Source organism: Xiphophorus couchianus, chromosome 9 (assembly GCF_001444195.1).
Source record: "Xiphophorus couchianus chromosome 9, X_couchianus-1.0, whole genome shotgun sequence".
Taxonomy (NCBI): Eukaryota; Metazoa; Chordata; class Actinopteri; order Cyprinodontiformes; family Poeciliidae; genus Xiphophorus; species Xiphophorus couchianus.
The window spans coordinates 8150331-8171494 of NC_040236.1; the positions used below are offsets into that span (position 1 = coordinate 8150331).

General features: G+C 36.7%; 1 protein-coding gene across 16 annotated transcripts in view; it reads left to right on the forward strand.

Annotated features, from left to right (window-relative positions):
• Nucleotides 1-21164, forward strand: part of ptprsa (protein tyrosine phosphatase receptor type Sa) — a 254745-nt gene that overhangs the window by 209885 nt on the left and 23696 nt on the right. For 12 of the 16 annotated variants that reach the window (XM_028028092.1, XM_028028091.1, XM_028028093.1 and 9 more), the window contains 5 exons: nucleotides 6506-6553; nucleotides 10924-11021; nucleotides 14080-14203; nucleotides 17677-17852; nucleotides 19848-19967. In XM_028028092.1, coding sequence (XP_027883893.1) covers nucleotides 6506-6553; nucleotides 10924-11021; nucleotides 14080-14203; nucleotides 17677-17852; nucleotides 19848-19967 — 566 coding nt within the window. The remainder of the gene's footprint in view (nucleotides 1-6505; nucleotides 6554-10923; nucleotides 11022-14079; nucleotides 14204-17676; nucleotides 17853-19847; nucleotides 19968-21164) is intronic. The other 4 variants (XM_028028099.1, XM_028028100.1, XM_028028105.1 and 1 more) reach the window with 1 other exon arrangement.

A 21164-nucleotide genomic window follows, 5' to 3' on the forward strand; every position in this document is an offset into this window, starting at 1 on the left:
TTAACGTAGAACTAAAACACTGTTCAACCTCCATATAGAATAATTGTAGGGATTCTTCAGATTTATTGATTTTTCAAAGGGATTTACTGCCGAATGTTACAGTAAATTACAGGTTTTTACTTTTTGCATTCTATTATTTTAGACTAAAAAGATAGCACAGTTAATTCACTTTTACAGAACAAAAAATCCAACTGTTCACTGACAAATTGTGCATAAAATCCGACATAGTTTTACTTATGTTCTACCTTTTTGTGTTCATTATTTTGCCTCTCTAACTGACTACATGCCATATTTCTACATTTCCCATATCCCCATGTACCAATTAGCCAATAATGATTAACAAATTGCAAGAAATTATGATTGTTAAACTGGATACAAATCCTGTTTTGTCCTTTGGGGTTTTACATGGTTCCACTTTTGTCTTTCTTTTCTTCTGATGTTCGTCCAAGCTAAAAGCTCTGATGTTTGTAACTGAGCAAATTACATTCTTCACACATTCTATTTGGCTTCTACAGTTCATTTGACATGTTTTCCTTCATTTCCCATAAGACCTTTTTTTTATTGTGGTTTTGGAATTTCTTGTTTTGCTCCAGTTGTGGTTCTCATGATTTGGTTAAAGTTGAATATACAGTTTGTTTTGTTTGTTTGAGACATAAGTGAATCAGGATTGTTTAGCTTCAGCTGCTCAGTAATAAGCTTTAAGTTGTGTTCTGGTAGAGCATCGGCATTATACTAACAACATTGGCATTTCAAGTACATGCTTGCAAAATAATTTCCTAAACATATTTTAAACATCCTTCAGGAAATATGTAAAATGTGCTGGTTTGGTTTCCTTGGCAATTTAAGAGAAGTAAAAAAATGTACATATATATATAATGCATTGAGCTTTATTTACATGTTATGCATTGTCACAGATTCTTGGTTAGAATTGAAAAAAGTGTTCAAGGGGTATGAATACTTTTAAAATGCACTGTGATTTCTTTACACTAATTGCAGATGTTGGTGTGTTAGCGCTGAATCCACCAAAAAACAACAATTTAGTTTTTACATGAAGCCCTGTGTTTTTAATGTAGACTTCTGCTTAATATTTATTTTGACATGGAACCTTTTAGAAAAAAAAATATTCCTCATTGGGTTTTCCTTACCTGTTTCTGTAAACAACCAAAAAAGAGGAAATATTTTGGAGTTGGGGGTAAAAACTGATGCAGCCTGTTTTCTTTTCAGTTGTTTTTTATTTCTTTCTTTTATGCCTCTGTCTCTGAGCCCAGATGTCTTTCAGTCATCCGTCTGTCAGCAGTGGCCAGCCTCTACACCATCAAAAGGCTCAGATTTCAAAATAGAGCATCCCTCTTCAGCTACTTTGGGAGTTCAGACATGCTGCCTGGAGTTTGTTTCTTTGGGCTAAACACACTTCTTCGTGTCAGATTTTAGAAAAGTGTGATTGAAAGGAGGTGCACATTCCCACTTAGCCAAAGAAATGGTCAAGTTCATTGGATCATCCTGTTTGCCATGTTTATTTTTTTCTGAAACGTTCTTTGTGGTTATTTCAATTTCCAATGACCACCCTCGCTGTAAAACTTTGCTTGACTGCTTGCCATCTGCTGCTCCATTTTCCAGCTCTTTTTCATGATGGATTAAAAACTTATGTTACAATCTAATGCTCCATTTTCCCATAACATTTACTAGTACTGGTATATGCAGAGACTTTATATAAAGCAAGTGTTCTCATTTAGCAACCCTTAAATTGTTCCACAGACTTGGCTGCTCTCTTTATCTCAACACCCAGGAAATTTAATTTGAGTGGACATTTTTGCCCAATTAAGAGGGCCGGTGAGCATTTGTGAACATTCCCATCAGCTAATAGCATCCATTGTTCAATTGGCATAGTCCCAGTGCAGTTATCCAAGGCCTCTCAAATGCAACAGAGCATATGCCACATTGGCTGTGTGAGCTCAGTGACCTCTAGTGCTGAGGAACATAAAATATGTTTTTGATTATGTTTCCAATCTGCAAAGTCTTATTCAAGAGTGTGTTCACTGTGTGTGGTTGTGTGTGTGCTCTGAAGCCTGTAGGTAATGTGTCAGCCTCACAAAGAAATCCTCCAACTCCTTTGGGCAGAAAATGTCTAGTTTTGTCACAATTGTTCTTTGTGCCTGGGATTTAATTAGCAAATATGGCCAAAAGCCTAAAGCAGCACAACTAAGTTGATATCTGCTGTCTATCTCTGACCATACTCTGCCATTTTCTCACTTTTTTCTATGTCTTCCCTTTTCTTTCTTCAAAAATAAAAAGGATGTTAGGTGAATAATACTGTCAAAAGCTAGAAAAACTAGTCATGATTTAAATTGAAGTAGCTCTCAAATAAAAAAATGTTGCCCTGAAACCATAAACGGTTAAATAAATTGTTGAAATTGGTAACCTTTCTGATTTCAAAGACATAAAAAGCAAACATCACATTTGGTTATCATGCAATAAATAGATATACATGCAACATATATCCCAATAAAAACCAAAGTACAAAATGAGATAAAATATTCTGCACTTGTCTACAGTAAATATCTTGAAACATCATTTAATTTCTCATCGTATTATATGAAAAAAAAATTAATAACTGATAAATGATGGCACAACCAGTTCATATTACTAAACTTATTTCCACAGTAGTGTAGCCTTGTCTTATTCAGGCCACTTTGACTTTTACTGCACATAGACCTTACAGAAACAAAACATGGATCTCAGAATCAATAAGTGGAGTCCTACCTTTCCCTACTTCACAGCTACTTCCCCACTAAGTTTTGCAACTACTTCCCTTTCCCACTAAAAGGTGCAACATTTAACCTCAACCTCTGTGCCTCCTCACACATTACATAAATCATGACAAAAATGCCTGAAGGTGTCAGAGGCCGAGCTTTTAAAAAGTCTTTTGAAAGTGGCTTATTACTAATGTAGCAAAGTCTTTTGGATTTGTTCCACCGTTCAAAGTATTCCAATCCATGGTTCATAGAGTTCACTCAATAATGGCAATAATACTAATTCAATAATTCAATTTATATTTCCAAACAAAGCTGTGAAAGTACATAAAGTTGAAGAGAAGAACACACTCTCTCAATAAAAAACTATTTTTTTGTTGTTTTGTTTTATGCATAAGCTGCTTCTTAGAAAATTAAACACTGAGATTTGATTGGATTTCTTTTCCCCAAAGTGCTAACCCATATATTTTAATCTGCCAAGTAATGCCGCATAACCACAGGGATAAGAGACTGACTGACTCTTGTTACACAACAGTGTGGTTTGGAAATAAGATAAATAAAGAATTATACTTGTCCACCCTGAAAAGGTGCAAACAAATAACATCCCAAACACACAAAGGTAAGCAAAAAAAGATTAATATAAGCTTAAGGCTGTTGTATTATTGGATACATTTGGCAAAACAGACCTTTTTTGATTTTAGGACTACCTAAGGATTGTTTCTGTATAGAGCTGAATTGTAAGAAGATTTTGCACTAGATTGTGTAGTGAAAAATGGCATCTAGATTTAGTGTCCCCTGAAGTTTTTACATCCAACTAAATGAGTGGAGAGAAGCTAGAATTTGCTTACAGTAGAAAATCTTTGATACACTTTGTTGTGTATGTTTATTAATTTTTTTTAAAAGCACAAAAATACTGCCCTGCTGCTTGTGGCTGCAGCTGCCTTCTGTTAGTTGACACTCAGCTTCTGCTTTGCAGTAACTTTTAAAAACACTCATTTTGTTTTAGCGCCAGCCTCCAGGAGCTGCCAGAGCATTTTCATAACCTTTTGGCTCTGGGGCTCGTCTGAATGAGCTGACTCTTGCAGGCAAATACATATTTAACTTTGACTAATTAAAATACATATTGTGCAGGTTCTGGATCAGAAAGGTACTACAGAAAAATTAAAAATGTTTTTCTTCATTTGTCTACTGTCAGTAAATTTTTTTTTTTTAACTGATTAAAAAATTATAATTTAATCAACAGCATTATTAAACACCAATATTCAAATATGCGAACCTATTTCATATATAGTACAGACCAAAAGTTTGGACACACATTCTAATTCAATGGGTTTTCTTTATTTTCATGACTATTTATAAGGCAAGAAATCCCACTTATTAACCTGACAGGGCACCTATGAAGTGAAAACCATTTCAGGTGACGACCTCTTGAAGCTCATCAAGAAAATGCAGAGTGTGTGCAAAGCAGTAATCATAGCAAGAGGTTACTACTTTGAAGAAACTAGAATATAAGGGGTATTTTCAGTAGTTGTACACTTTTTTGTTTAGTGCATATTTCCACATGTGTTATTCATAGTTTTGATGCCTTCAGTGTGAATCTACAATGTCAATAGTCATGAAAATAAAGGAAACTCATTGAATTAAAAGGTGAGTCCAAACTTTTGGTCTGTACTGTATATCTTTATGAAATATCTTCCCCTTTATAAATAAAAATCCCTTTACAGAACAGCTCAACTGAATTTACCTTTTGTCACCTCTGTTATTTTCTTTCTTTATTTTGCCTCCATATCTGCTTTTCTTCAACTTTACCCACCACTTCAGCATCTTGTGCAACACTTGACACCCCCATGATTCTGGCTGGAAGAAAAAAAAAAAAAACACTTTATTATATCGGCACATACAAATCAAATATTTCCTTGCAGAAAAAGTCATTGCATACATTGAAAATCACACCAGCACCAGCCAGTACACTTGTAGGTATCACCAACCTACATGTTTCTCCCGATTACGGTAGTGACTTTAACAAGCGTGCCCTCCTCCTCACAGCGCTGTCAAATCACAGACACGGCACACACTCGCACATAAACAGAATCAGACATGCCTGCACCTCCTCCCTGCTGTGATGAATGACGTTCAGAGACAGGGGATCAGAGTACCACCCGTAAGGCTTAATTAGTCATTGTCACAAATCAATTAGGAAGAGAGGGATGTTCAGTGTCTTCAGCCCTTTGCTGTCGCTTGACGCTGCTAGTGTGATGTCTTTGCACTAAGATGTCTAAACAAGGTAAACTCACCTAAAGCTTGGCACTGTTGCTGTTATGCCAGTTTATATCAATGTGTGACGAGCAAAAAGCTTTGTTGTGCCGAATCATACAGAACAAGTCAATTTTATGGTAGCCAGAACTTGTCTGCCAGCACTTAAATTTAGTCACAGGCAAATTTGACACATCCCACTAAATTACATTTTTTTAATTGTATGTTTAGGTTAAAATAGTAATTTTCTCTGACTATTTGGATAGATATTATTCAGCCCTAGTATAGCCTTGGTCTGACTTGACCTCAGAGAACCTTGCTTTTACAGGAGATAAGATTCCCTAAGAGCTCTGACTTCCATCATCTGTTGCTCCAAAGCTGTCAACCAGGAATGCAGATCTTTTTCCACACCTTTTACTTCCAGGGTCTCAGTGAGAAGCTACAGACAAAGAAACCATTCAAAGTTAGTTTTTACCATAAAACATGGGCTTGTTCCCCCAACTTTCATGTCATGTCCTCTGTTTTCTCAAATGATAAATCTGAAAGCTTTGCGGTTGCAGATCAACTTTCTTTAGTTAATCTTTAACTGTTAATGTGGAGTCTCTCCCTTTTAGTTGCAGAGGCTGACACTTGTGAAAAAAAATAGTCTCTCTATTGAAGAGAGCCGTGGTACTGGTATAGTACCACAATACTTTGCAAAAGTATTCATACCCCTTAATTTTCTAATGTTGTCAATTGAAACCCACAAATTGCAATGTGTCTTATTGAGATTTTATATGATAGACCAACACATGGTTTTTAAATTGTTTTACAGGTGAAAATCTGAACGGTGCAGTGTGCATAAGTTTTCAGCCCCCTTTACATGCCACTTATTCTCCCTTGACACATTTAAACAGTTCTGGGTATTTATAATGATCTCAAGTACCAATGCCCAGAGTGCTTCCCAGGTTTTCATTAAATAACAGAGGATATAAACACTACTGTGTTATAAATATATAAACATATATAAGTATATAAATATACTGACTGGATATAAACTGTTTATATGTTTATATAAACTGTTTATATGTTTATATAAACTGACCGGATGTCAGTTCCGAGTTAGCCCTGACATTCTGAAGTTGGTTTCGACAGTAGAGGAAGATGGGATATTGTACTTTCTCAGGAATAGATGCTTAGACAGTGAGAAGGGTTGACCTGTACGTCCACTAAATACATTGCAGCATGTGGATGGATAGGTTTTGCCAATACTTTTATTAGGGCACTGTGTTTGCTGGTGATAGTAAAAGCCTGGTCAGCTCTACAAAGTTTGACCTTATTTTTTATATCTGGTTAAATGTCTGTTCTTCAAGTATAAACTGATGGTTCTAATAACAAAACCTGCTATATCGCCTTTGTGCTTTCCTTCATGGCATTTTATCACTTTACCTGTTTATTTTGCCTTTAATGTTGCAATGCAGGTCGTTGAACCCACTGTCTCCTATTTTTATTGTTCTTTACAGATTCTGGTCTAAGCAGTCCTCAGAGTGAAGCAGATTTTGACTATGAAAGTTAGTCTTCATGATTTTAGAATATCTTTACCAGATTATTTTAAATATTTATTTTTTATCTTTTTTTATGTGTTGTTTTCTAGCTTTGCTTGTCTCAGTTTACAAATTTTCAAATCACATTTTCTTCCCACAATTCACCAAATTTGAGTCAATTATTATGTTGCTTTCTATTAGTATACTGAGCTTTTAATTACAATTTTTATTTTAATTGGATGCCCATCATGTCACCCTGAAGGGCTGTTGGCTGTGCATTAATCCACCTTGCATAAATAACCTGTGCAGTCACTTCTGCTTATGTATAGATGCTTTAAAAATGTTTTTGTAATGGGAGCACAATCTGTGTAATTCCTCTTTGTCTTTCACAACTCCTTGTTGTTCTGCCTCCTCCTCCTTCACCAGCACTGCTCCATTTCCATTCCCCACCAAAACGGGGTATTTTCTGCACTATGAGATAACGAGCAGAATTAATTAAAGCAGTGCAAAACAATGGCTCGACATTTGATCACCCCCCTCTTGCTGAAAAAGAATCATCCGAGGGAAAGAGTTTCCTCTCACTTTCTCCCTTTTTTTATTTTAGTTGCTTACCCGCAGACTTCTTTCCTTTTTATATGGAAATATGCAACATCATAAATAGGTTTTTGGCTCGGCTTATCTTAAGGAATCATTTCATTTCTCTGGCACATCAGCTGCAAATCTGTATATTGGAAATGTGTAATTGGGACCTGGTTTGTTTTCTTTCTGTGTTCACTGATCACATTTACATTGCAGTGAAAATGAAATGAACTACTCTGGGCAAGGATAGACAAGTTTGTCATTGTTTGTTTGAGTGAGGGATATGAGCTTAACATCTAGGGTGGGAAAATAATATTTTTGTCATTGTCGAGTTTGTCTACTATAATACTTTGTACAATCAAGTTTGAATTAAATGAGTACGGTGACTTTTGGTCACTTATCTTTGGGTACGTGCTATAATAACAATTTACCTAGGAAAATGGAAGATTAATAAGCATTTTTCTAGCCAATGCTGATTTCTTTTCTTTCATTCTTTTTTTTTTGATAATCCAGATTCTAGCTTTTCTTTGTTCTTAAGGATTATAACACAAAAAAGAAAAATGTGCTGCAGGCTCTTTGACAGAGAAAATTAAGATAAAGGGTTAAAAGAGTAACCCTCTTTATTCATGTTTCCAACCCTTCTCAGATTTCTTCTGAACTCACAACAGAGTATTAAAACATCAAATCATGTTAGTAGGTGTGTTTAGAGAAAATAGTGGGTTTTGATACACTTAATGACTATGAAAGAACGACAAAGATTTGACCTGTCAATCAATAATCAGAGCTGATCAAAAGAATATTGTTGTATGATTCTGACCCCTGGCTGTTTTTTGATGTGCATCTCATTTGATATTTAGAAGAAAAGCTTAGTTCAGCTGTTCTACAGTGTGTGTAGAAAGGCTAAAACCATTTTTCTCAAGAACAAGACAAAACCCAAGAACAGTGTGTAGTAAACCGTGTGTAGTGTCTCTAAGCATTGGAGTAACTTATCTGCAGACTTTAATTTGAGCAATAAACAGAGAAAAACTGAATTTTAATTATATCTGGAACTTCTGTAAACACAACCACACATGCACAGCTTCAACACCAACACTCTTTGATCTCTCTTCTCATGGAGAAGTAGGGATTCCTCATTTGCATTTACATTTACTTATTTCTCTTGTAGTTTACCTTCTGTCACTAAATTTGAAGCTAACTAAAATGCAGGAAATTTAATTAGCAGTTTTTTGCACATATTCCTGATGCATATTTCAGTTTGCTTGGGCATAAAATGCATTCTCAGCCCTTCACCAGTATAATTTGCTTGTGTCAAGAAAATTGAGTAAAACTTTGAAAAGTTTTTATGTTTCCTTGTCCCACCTTTTTTGTGATCAGAATATTGCAATGAAACAGAAATTCCCAATGAGTCACAGAAATATTCAATACAAAGAGTTACTCACTTAGCTGATCGTCTCGGTGTGTGTGTTCTGGTTCTTTTGTAGTATACTATTAATTTTTGTAGGATGCGACTACATTCATTTGAGTGTCATCTCCATTTGTCTTGCATATGCGTAGTAATCCTCATGTAATTTAGTGCCTCATTGTTCTCTCAATGTAAATGAAAGTACCGTTACTAATGAAAACTGTCAGCGAAGAGCGTCGAGCCCCCGCTTAAGTACAACAAAAGCAACCAAAACATGAGCGACCCTTGTGACATTGGGGGACTGTTTGAAAGGGAAAATTAAGGGTACTTAATGTGATTATTCCAATTTACATGCCCAATTAACCCTGACTAACTTTTCTGAATGAAGATTTCAAGATGATGTTGGCTTTTGACCTCAATGCTCAGCAGACTAAGAGGCCTCTTATTAGAAATACAAAAGTGCTAACTAACGTAAATCTTGCCAGGCCACATACAACGACACTGTTACAATCTATGGTAGTTCAGTGTTTCATTGCCTGACTTTTGCTGAGCATTGCTGAGCAATATTAAAAAAAAAAATTGTAAAATAACAAAAATCAGAATTTCTTTATGTAAGTGAAAGGGTTGTACCCATTAGAGTGTATGTTAGGATTTATAGAAAGTGCAGATGGAAAATGTAACTTAGAATGTTCTACTTAAAGGTCAGGATATCTATCTTGAACTCATTGGTTTGAGAGAACTAGCAGATGAACGAAGACACTTTTTCTTTTCTTTTTTTTTCTAATTCTGCTGCAGACTACAATAGAGCAGCTCACTGTGTCACTCAGGTTCACTCACACTCATAAACTCCCTGATCCCCCGTTCACCTCCTCCACCATAACCCCCCAAACTCCCAGGTCAGGGCTTGAGTTCAATTTTTGTAGTTTTCCATTCAGACGGTGATGAAGTAAGCATTTAAAAGATACGACTAACCACAAAGCAAGTCAGTGGCATTTTGAATTAATAACAGAGGGTATGTTAGATAAAATCAGATTTTAATTTTATTAGATTTATTAGAACATTTTTAGATGTAAGGAATTGAGATTTTAGATTTTACATTTGTGAAATTTTTGTTTGCTATCAGAAACCAGATAATAGGACAAAACACAGGAAAATTGTTTTTATTTACTTTTGTACAACTTCTTTTTCAAATATACAAAACAACGAACCAAATACAGAAGTTGAGGGGAAAAGATAGGTAGTGGGTTTTTCAAAAAAGTAATCGAAATAGTCCAAATTTATTTCAGATTTTACTTTGATGGATTTTTTCCCCAGTTTACTTTAGATACGTCCAAAAGTTTATGCCTAATTGAAGACAAATTTTTAAGCATGACACACCCAAAAATAAATCTATAAAACCGCATTGAATTTTTTGAATGCCTTCAGTAAACTAAATTTAGATTTGGACTTATTTTATTCTCATTGCACAAAGACACGACAGTGAGATTGGCAAGATTTATGATCTGGAAATAAATGCAGAGCAAGTTTATTTTGATTTTAAAAATCTTTTGCTCTATTCATTTAAACATCTTCCACATAAAGGTTGATTTATCTAAATCAACTTTTAACTTGTTATATAGCCATATATAATAACAATACTTAGAATAAAGACCACTAGTAAGCTTCTGAAAGATGTGACAGTGTAGAGATAGAGTGCAGAGATAGAGGGAAGTGCACAAAAGGCACCATTATTGTAGTTTTTTTATCTTACTCCAAATATTTTTGGTGGATTCTGAAGAAAAAAAAACATCGTTAGTCTTTCCTGAGTGGTTTTATTGTTTAAATTATGCAGTTTTCTTGTTTGAAGCAGCTATAATGAAATTTGTTCTTTTTTTATCTTTACTTTGCAGTACAAATGATTTCTTAACATTTATTGAGAGAATAAAAAATTATTTAAGATGTCTTTTGATTTTGATTTTTCCAAAAATATGTTGCACTTTTATTCTTGTGGGATTGAAGTCAATATAAATTGACAATGCCTTTGATTGTTGAGGCCATTGTGCTCGTTTTTTCAGCAGCATTTTGAATAGTGGGGAAAAAAATTACATTTGCTGTGCAGGTTAGTGTTGCTAGATCCTTTCAATCAAAAATAAAAAGGTTCAACCCAGATTAAAAAACCTCTAACTTTGAGCTCTGGCCTGGTAACTCTTAAATCACTATTTTTTTTTTTGTTTGTTTATTAGTTTGTTCACTGTGTATTCGTCTCAAGCTTCCCCATCACTAAAACCTAGCCCTCATTGTTGCACAACCAATAAATCCTCACCTGTTAAAACATGTAATTTCTAGCTTTTGAACCTTTGGCCCCTTTGCTATACTAATGAACCTTTTTCCTTTTCCTCTCCCACATGGAATTCCTGTCAATTTCCTTGGCGAACAGGTATGATGAATCATCCTCCGATCCCTATCTCGGAGCTGGCTGAGCACACCGAACTTCTCAAAGCTAATGACAACCTCAAACTCTCCCAGGAATACGAGGTGAGCGGGCCCAGGGTTTAAAGGTCCTAGAGTATTGATGTCTGCCTTATTGTGTTTTCACTGGAACAGGACAAAAGACTCACTTCTGTTACGTAGTAAAGCAGGATAATTATCAAGATCAATCACGTAAAATTTGCTTTAGTTTGTTGTTGTAGTTCCTGAACTGCCAAACCCAATTTCTTCAAATTCTTTGCTGAATAGAATCATTATCTCTACTGCAATACATTACGGAAATGGGAAAATAGATATTTCTTCATGCACAAAAGAAATATTGACATTATTTACACACGCCAATGAACTTAGACTAAAGATTTTCTTTCCTCTACAATAGAGATATAGTCTATTTTCCTACCCAGAGCTCTGCAAAGACAGCCAGGCTTGGTGTGTGTTTAAGAGCCTGTGTCTGTGTGTAAAGTGTGTGCAGGGTGTATAACTGAGCTGTCTGAGCTGTGAGTCGGCTGCGGTTATAAATGACACCAGAGTTGATTAGAAATCAGGAGCGCTGAATCAGCTCTCGTTTGCATACAAGCAATATTCTCTACTCACCATTCCTAAATCACAGAGCCTGACGCCTCATTGCCCGCCAGCTTAAAGTAAAAAGCCGGTACAGAGGCATAGATTGTCGTCATCATGCCTGCTGGTGGATGTTGGTGGATAATGACTTCTCATAGCAGTCCAGCATTTCTTGGGTATCTATTATTCAAGAGCCCGGCATTTGTACTGTATACCAAATGGGATGAGTTTGTGCCTTCCGCTGGGGAGGGGGTAGAAAACGAGAGAAATAGTGCCAGGGCTACAAGTTCTAATTACTCTGTTTTGAGAAAGAGCCTCCAGACAGCGGCTCATCTCTGTCCTTTTTCCCCTCTCTCACTGTCCGCCCGCCCATCCTCAAACAACTGCCCCCCCAGAAAAAATAAATGGCCAAATTAAATAGAGAAGTGTAATTTTAATTTCGTTATTTTCTTGATGAATGACCGTTCTTTCCTGCGCCCTGGCTTGCCAAGCGCAGCTCTGCAGGGGCTTTGACTGATTGGGTTTTAGCCAGGCTGTATGTAAGAGAGGAGGGAGAAGAAGAGGGGGAAACTGGAGCGCAAAAAGAGAGAGAGAGAGGGAGAGATGAGGTGGAGAGGTTTGGTTAATGATGAAGATTCACCGAGCGGAGGCAGAGCAAGGCATCACAGCAGGGGAATGGAGATAAGGAGGAGATAATCGGATGCAGGAGCAGCGATGAAAAGACAACAACGCTTTCACCTGCAGATCCTGAGGATACTCTCAGGAGCTACGCTATGCAATGCAAGGCTTCTCTTCTCGGCAGGGGCTGCCGTCCACTGATAGGCACTATATCACAGATTAGGAAGAAGACAGGGAAATTATAGTTTTACTGGGCAAACTGGATTTTATTTCCTACCGTTTTTGAACATTTACGCTATTTGTTTCCTTTATGTGACTCTTTAATAGAAACACATAAAGCATAGATATGCTCACAGTTTTCAGGCAAATTGTGTGTAATCGGAAAATATTTTACAAAGGATAGACATATTGCAGAAATAAAAGTAAATAGTAAAGCAATAGCTTTAACAGAAGAGATATCTGCATTTCTGGGAGAGCATGAAGAGAAAAATGAAAGTCGTAAAGAGTCTTATAAAATGCACTACCTTGGTAAAGATAGTTTATAATTCAGATCTTATAATAAGATAACATGCAATATTTCATTCCTTAGAATGAAACCTGGCAAAATTTTCAGCCACATTATTTGGAAATCTAAAAATCTGTTTTGAGTAAAGTAAAAGCCTCACAAAATGTTATTTTTAAGAACTTGTTATAAGTATAGATTAATGTAATGTAGATTATAAGTTGATCTCAAGAAATTAGAATGTCATAAAAAGTTGATTTTTTTCAGCAGTATACAAAGTTATAGATTTATTTCACACAGAAAGATATATACCACTCGTATATATTAGTCGTTATAATTTTGTGTTAATTTTAATTTTAATTTTATAATAATGGCCTATTATTATAAATATAATGGCCATTGGGTTGTTGTTGTTAGCTAATGACAACCCAAAATTTCAGGTTGTTAGACAATTTGGACGTTACAGAAGACCCATTAAAAAACTGACTTTTAATACGGACATGTCAGCCTCCTGAAAATTATGCCAATGTGATGACCAGTACAATCAGTATTGTAACTGATCATAGGCTTCAATCATTATTGAAGCCTATTACAGTGCCGAAAGGACGCTACAAATCAGATGCCAGCTTCAGTGTCATTAGTGGCTAATAGTTGAATCTTATCTGTCACTGTTTCTTTCTTCTACCAAGTGCCCACAATGTGGTACACATCTCAATAAGTACCACCTTTCTTATTATAAAATAAGACTCTAAAGCACAGCCGCAATATTTGCCAGACAAAATCACATGCTGGCAGCAACAGGACTCAGACATACTTCATTTTGCCTAGAAACATTGTTACATTGCTACACCCCTAATTAGGAGGTTAGGATAAGGAAGCTGTGTGGAGAGAATATATGGGTCAGAAACCAGGCATAAATACAAGCTGTGACTCAAACACAGTAGAATCTTGTCACTATGATAATTATATGCAGTTTGGCCTCATTCTATCCTTCCAGTCCCTGTTGAAATTATAATTTAACCCTCAATCTCTACACCAAACGTTTATTTGATGCCATACAAACTAGATGTAACGAGATGCTTAATTTTTCTGAAAAGCCACAGAAAGATTTATTGCGAATTCTTGTATTTCAAAGAGGCATCCGGTCCAGCGTTGTTCCCTTCATCATAGCAGAAGAGATGCTACCTTGATCAATACAGTTATTTGTCACTGTGCACCTGGTACTTTAGCAGCTGCTGTATTTCAAGCAGTCAGAAAGCAGATGTTCAACATAGCAGGATGTTTTTCTTTAAGTGAAATCACCTCCTCAGTGTCTCTTTCGTCTTTGCATCACCGAAGCTGTATTGTTGTAGCTCAGCTCCTCTCACGGCTCCTGTGATTACTTCTTTATTTGTGCATGTTTCTGCTATCTCTGCCTCCTATCAGTCTATTGATCCAGGCCAGCAGTTCACCTGGGAGCACTCCAACCTGGAGGTGAACAAGCCTAAAAATCGTTACGCCAACGTCATCGCCTACGACCACTCCCGAGTCATCTTGGCTCCCATCGAAGGTAAGACTCGGCAGCACTCCCTGCACTCACCATTTTTGAGAGGAGCACATCTACAGGCAGATTAAGTTTTGGGTCTAAAATTAGATGACACGAAGACCTACAGCTGTATTGAATAGAGCAGTGGTTCCCAAAGATTTTCTTCTGGGCCCCCCCAGTGGTTCTCAAAGATTTTCTTCTCTGCCTCCCTATGGATTACAATAAAATACCACTCCCCTAACCCCCAAACAAAAGAAAAAGAAAATCAACTGGGCACACACATCATTCAACCAGACATAAACCTATACACATATTTTGTTTTCAGTCTCCACTGAAGTTTATTTCACACTTCAGGTTGCAACGAAACAAACTACAAACCATCTTTACAGTGAAACACTTTTGTGTAACTTTTTTTTTATTCTATACTGTAGGATAAAAAAAAGTTGCTATGTTGTTTCAAACATATTTCTTTTTTTTATTTGTAACAATATTCAACTTTGCTATCATCAATACATTTTTTAAAAAAAAGCCTCTGTGCAAAATGAGGTTAAAACATGAACAGTTCCCTGAGAGTTTTTTTTTTTTCACCATTCGTCGCCCTCCCCCCCTGCAATGGCATTGTGCCCCACACTTTGGGAACCACTGAAATAGAGAAATATTAAAAATGTATCCACACAAAACCACAATAATGAAGCTGAATGGATAATCAAATCTGTTATTCCTTAATTCTATGAGAGTGTTGCATACTGAGTTGTGTCAGCTCAATGTACTTCGGTACAAGGCATTGTAGCTTTACCTTTTTCACATTTTGTCATATCACAGGTTTTGTTTTATTTCACTACCACAGACACACACATTGCTATATAGTTGTAAACTGGAAAAAAAATTAAACCTGGGTCTAAAATTAGATGATATTTATATGGCATTTATATCCCCTTAAACAAAATTCAGTGGAATGATTTTATGAAGCAGCATCCTAAAATGGAAAGAACCTACCAAAGCACAGCTATCCCCTTAAACAGACAAATCAGGCAAGGACAACATGAACCAGAGAGGCAGCGATAGGTTATGGTAGCTATGGAGGAGCAAAACGTAAACACTGGTGGCATATGGTGATGGCAGTATTATGCTGTGGTGATCCTTTCCTTCAGCATGGACAGGGAAACGTGTCAGAGTTAATGGAGGATAAATGGGACTAGAAAGCATACCAGTCCTGGAAGCAAACCTCTTAAACTCTGTTAAAGACTTTAATGGTGTGGAGGACCACCTTCCAGCAGGACAACAGATGTACATACAGCCAGAGCTTTACTCACATGGCTCAGATTAAAAGCTGTGTTTGTGTTAAAACGGCTCAGTTATAGCCCAGGCTTATACCCAATTGAGAAAATTTATGTTCATATATTCTCCATCTGTCTGACTGAGCTTAAGCTATATTTCAAAGAAAAACAGGCAAAATGTCATTTTTTTTCATTTTATAAATCTGCTAGAGCTTTTCAAAATTTATGCGCTATTTTATGTCATTCCATTACATAAACTCAGAATAAAATCCTTTGAAGTTTGTGACTGTAATTTGAAAAGAGGGTTTGAATAGTGTAGCAGGGCACTGTAGAGGCAGATTCAGTTTTGTGTGTATAAAACTAGATGAGACAAAGATGACTTTCTCTGTCTAATAAAAAAGTAAAACATATCAAGTATTTACCCTGCGTAAGGACAACAAAAATAAGATTTATTTTACAAGTATTGCGTTGAATTATTAAGGGCCCTGTTGGAACCACACTGTAAACTGAGGATTTGGTTTAGTTCGACTTGCTTTGTTGCAGCTAAGCAGTTTATGTAAGCAAATTATAGAGACTTGTTTCAGCTCATCCCTTCGGCCTGCCCTCACTTCTCACTCTCAAAGGGATCCCGGACTTAAACCAGTGTTTGCAACATCCCATTTGTCTCATCAGATCAACCCACTGCTCATGGCTTCCCTCTAACTGGTCATAGACATTGAGTTCTTCCAATCTGAGAGCCAGAGAATCTTTCCCTCTGACTCCTAAATCTTAAGGGACATTGTCAGAGGTACTAACCCTTCACTGCTGACGTTGTTCTGGCTCTGCATCACTAGGGGACCGCTGAAATGTTCACAGTAAAGCCAAACTCCGGAGTCCTTTTTTTTTTCCTTTCATCTGAGCTAGCTGCTTGGACTTGATTTCAATATCATGGAGTAGTCAGGCCAATTTGACAGTGCAACAGCATGAATAGCAAAATTAACCGAGAGAAGAAGAATGCCTCATCCATAAATACATAAATTAATCAAGTCTGAAATTTCTATTTTACACTGCAGTGATTTTGCTATTAGTCGCAGCAGAACAATCCATGCAAGCCACCATTCTCTGTTCGCTTAGCTATGACTAAAGCCAAGGCTGCACAGTCAAATTTTACAACGTGGTACCCTTTTTAATTGCATTTCTCTTTCTTTCTTTCTTTTTTGCCTTCCTAACATTCTCCTCCTCCTTCATCTCGTTGACTTTTATCCATTTTTTCTTTTTTATTTTGGGATTCTACTCATTCTCCCTCTGGTTCTTGTCCTCAGCACGTCTCATCTCTTATATTAGCCCAGTCGAGTGTTTTATTGTTTGCTGCTTGAGAGCAAAGACGTCAGCCAGAGAGACGCGTCTCTCTGACACAGATGCCGTCTCGCCAGAGTTTCATAGCAAAGCGATGTGGAAGTTAGCTGAATAAATATTGATGTTGTTAGGTCTTATCATTGTCACAGTTAGACTAACTTGCACCACATTATTTTGTCTTGCTTCAAACATTTTACAAGTTAAATAAACAATTCTTTTGTGATCCCTCAAAAAGGCTTGGGGTAACACCTTCAGCTTAGTGACACGCAATCTTTATATACAGGATTTTTACTAAACATGACAGGACCATGTGCAGACTGTCATACTTACTAAAACATTACTCATCTTCTGCAGAAGGGGTTTTCTTATGTCTACACTGATTAGAGACCAGATGTTATGGCTCAGATCATGTCTTATTCTTGAGGATCAAATCTGAGGTTTCTAATTAAATCCACAAGTGCTGCAGTCATAAAAAAATAAATGAAAAAGGAATTATAAACATGTATCTGTTAATAATTGTTTGATTGTTTTTGGTTGCTAAAATGAAAAAACAGTTTTTTTGTTTTGTTTTGTTTTGGGTTTTTTTGCACATCTTCAGGTTCGAGAGGTTGTGAAACAGGCTCTACATATTTTACTATATGCATTTTTTTAAAAACCTATTTTGTTTGTTTTGCCTTCTTCAAGTCTGTTATTTCTTACTTTCACACATGTGGTTTAATTGGCTTGCTAGCTGTCACTGAATGTGAAAACTGGGAGTTGTTGTGGCAGATGACACAAAACAAGCGATGCTAATAAGGAGCAAAGCAAGGCTGATAAATTGAGCTTGGAAATTAGGCATCACTTTCTGTTTTTTGATCTCTCTCTGCCTTCTCTTTTTCCATCTAGGCATAACGGGTAGCGACTACATCAATGCCAACTACATTGATGGCTACAGGAAGCAGAATGCTTACATCGCCACCCAGGGTCCGTTACCAGAAACATTCGGGGACTTCTGGAGGATGGTGTGGGAACAGAGAACAGCAACTGTTGTGATGATGACTCGGCTGGAAGAGAAGTCACGGGTAAATCAGTTCAGCTTAGTTTTTACCTGCTGCTCTGTCATCTTCTGGTCAGGCCAAAGTCTCAAGAGAATGGGTTTAAAAAGAACATGGTTATTATTACCCAGCAGCCTCCACAACCATGAACAAGGTGAAGGCTTAAACTTTTTTTCATGTTCAGTGTAAAACACTAGGAAATGACTACAGCGCAGATAATAATTTCTGTAAAATAAGTGTAACTTTTTAACAGTCCACATTTCTGAGCTGTTTAGACTTTGAATTTCATTCATGAAGTTCTGATTCCTGTGTTTAAATATGGCGTGACAAAGCCAAATTTCTCTTAGCCAGTCTTTTAAATGGAAAAGACATTTAGAAGACAGTAGAATCTGCCATTCTGCTATGGAAGACATTTGTTTCTTTTAGCATTATCTGGCTAAATGACAATGAACTTCACATTTTAGTCTAAGTTAATTTAGTTGACAAGGACAAAAATGAGGAAAATCCCAAGTCATGTTAGGAAACTACTCAAAGATTAATTTTATTTGTAGCCGATACTGCACATTGGTTAATGTTAGCAAGTAGTTGCACTCTTACCGAGTAGTGCAGGAAGTTATAATTTCATTTTAAGTAACAGAGTGTTCCACTGTCTTTTGCAGAATGTAGGACCGGAACCTCCCACCACCATCTGTTAATGGTGGAAGTTGGAGGAAAAGTTACCATAGAGAGATACTTGGCATGTATTAGATGCATCATAGTAAGGTTTTTTTTATCATTTTTGTTTGGCCCAGAGCAGTTATGTAACAGGTTTCTCATTACTTAAAAGATGAAAAAAATGTAGGTCTATAATCATGCATTAAAATAGCAAACATGTACACACACTTATTCAGCTTTGGAACACAAAACCAAGCTTTAATATAGAATTTCTGCCAACAAATCCAGACATAAGCAATAATGTTCCTCTAATGTAATGCATAATAATGTCATATCTTCCAGTTCCCTGACAAGTACATTTTAATGAGTACATTTTGCTACTGACCCCTCTGTCCTTTCACTCATGATTTTCAATGCAAGACTTCTCTGTGTAATGAAGTATTTTCCCCACATTGGATTGTTACTTTTCCCTCAAAAAAAAGAGGCTTGAATACTTGTTCTGCTACTGAATCGACAGTGATAATATCCTACTCTATGAAGGTTTGGGCTAAATGTCAAAAAGCCAACTGCAATGTTTCATCCTGTCAACTCAAACCTGTGTCAACATCAAACTCACTCACCCAGGTGTCTCCGCTCATTCTCCTTTCCCTCCATCCCCTTTTCAGTTGTTTACCTAGCCGCCGTCCCGACATGCGCATTCCTCTCCTGTCAAACGTGATCAGGATTAGCGGGCAGTGGAACTTGAGTGTCAGCTCCAGCAGGAAATGGGAGGGAAAGCTGGAGAGCAGCACATCTCCTTCACTAGCTGTCACATTTCATCAGACGTTTGCAGACGCATCGCGCCCCTTAACTGGATGAATCTTTATTAGGTGGCTTGATGGTCGGTGGGGATCTACAGTAGTGGTTTCAGATATATGATACTCCCACTGGGCAAGAAAATACAGCTAATGCTTTCCGTCATAATAAGAAATCTGAGTAGGATCTATTCCAACAGACCTCACGCTTACTAAGCTTTAGGTGAGACTCTAGTATTTTAAATGCTTTTTGGATTTGGGAATAGATGAGCTGTTGTGATTGTCATAGTCATTTCCATGTACATTAGCGCTTTTTCTCAGAAGTGCATTAGATGGTTTCCCTGGTGTTTGTCACTGCCCCCTGGTGTTTTTGATCCACAGGAGGCCTTGCTTTGTGAGTGCTGCACTAGCATATTATATTTGAGTGAATTTATATTTTCTCTCCCACTGCCTCATTTTTGTCTATGATGTCAACCCAAGATGAACTTTTATATATACAGAATTGGACATACTGCTGCAGACACCTCCATCTGTCCATCAACCTTTGTTTTTTCCTCATTTTTCTTTCTCTCAGATTAAGTGTGACCAGTACTGGCCAAGTCGTGGCACGGAAACCTATGGCATGACCCAAGTAACCTTGTTGGATACAATAGAGCTGGCTACTTTCTGTGTCCGCACGTTCTCCCTCCACAAGGTAAGAGGATATCTCTTTTCAAACAGATACTGTGCAGGAGCCTAAGCGGATGCAACTTTGCACATATCCTAGTTTTGACAGCTATTTCTGTCTGTCATATTGATATTAACTAGCAGCGCTAGTTTTTGTAGTGACAATTGCCCCTTTTATTTTTAGTTTTATTAACAGCTTTAGGTGCTTTAGGTATTGTGGATTTTTCTGGGGCGTTTTCCCTAAAGCATCGATATAGTACCTACCTAGAGACCCCACTTCCTTCTTCCAGTACATTGCAGCATCACTGATGAGTTCATTTATTTCAATCATTCAATTTAAAAAGAGAAGCTTATTTTGGACTTAATAAAAAAAAAAAAAACACTGAACCAACGATAGATCAAACGGCTCTCTTAACCATCTTTTCACAGTGGATGTCATGCATTCTGTGCTTCTTTCATCAGACTTAATTTCCAAAACTCTCATCCTAATAAAGGACTTTGGCCATTCAGCAACATCCCGATACCTTTTCTGTTGCCTGTGGTTTGTTAGTGGCTTCATGCAAGAGATTCAACTGGAGTGTGTAGGCAATAGAAACACTGACTCAGTCGTAGTTCATACCTTATGAATCTCCTCCAATGTCTTGAATAAGTTTCACAAACCTCTCAAAGGTTAACCCTATTTGGCACCCTTTTCCACCAGGCTTTTTTCGTTCCACTTAACTTTCCATCTGATGCAGCAGTATGTGAAAAGCGACCTTCTTTAGACAACAACCATTTGTGGCTTACTGGAGTGCATCAATGACAACTGTTAAAGTTATCAGTCTACCTCATGCTTTTTTTACATTTATGTAAAAAATGTTATTGTTGATCATAAATAATAGCAGTAAGTCACAAAATTAACAAAACTAAATGTTTGAGTGTGATGAACATAGAATTTTCCATTTTTGATTTGAAATTTAAAAAATTTATAAATTCAGTAACATTTCATTGACATAGCTGCAGATTTGTATTTAGCAATATACAAATAGCCATTGGGGTTGCTACTTCATGTGTTTTTGCTGAAAAAAGTTTTTAAAAAAAACAAAAAAAAAACCTAAATATATGAAGTACATTATATTCTGCATTGATGATGAAAAAAAAACAAACTTATATACCCTGTCACACAGAATGAAGTGAATGAAATCCATGAAATTCAAAGTCTGAATATTGAATACAGGTCTCTCTG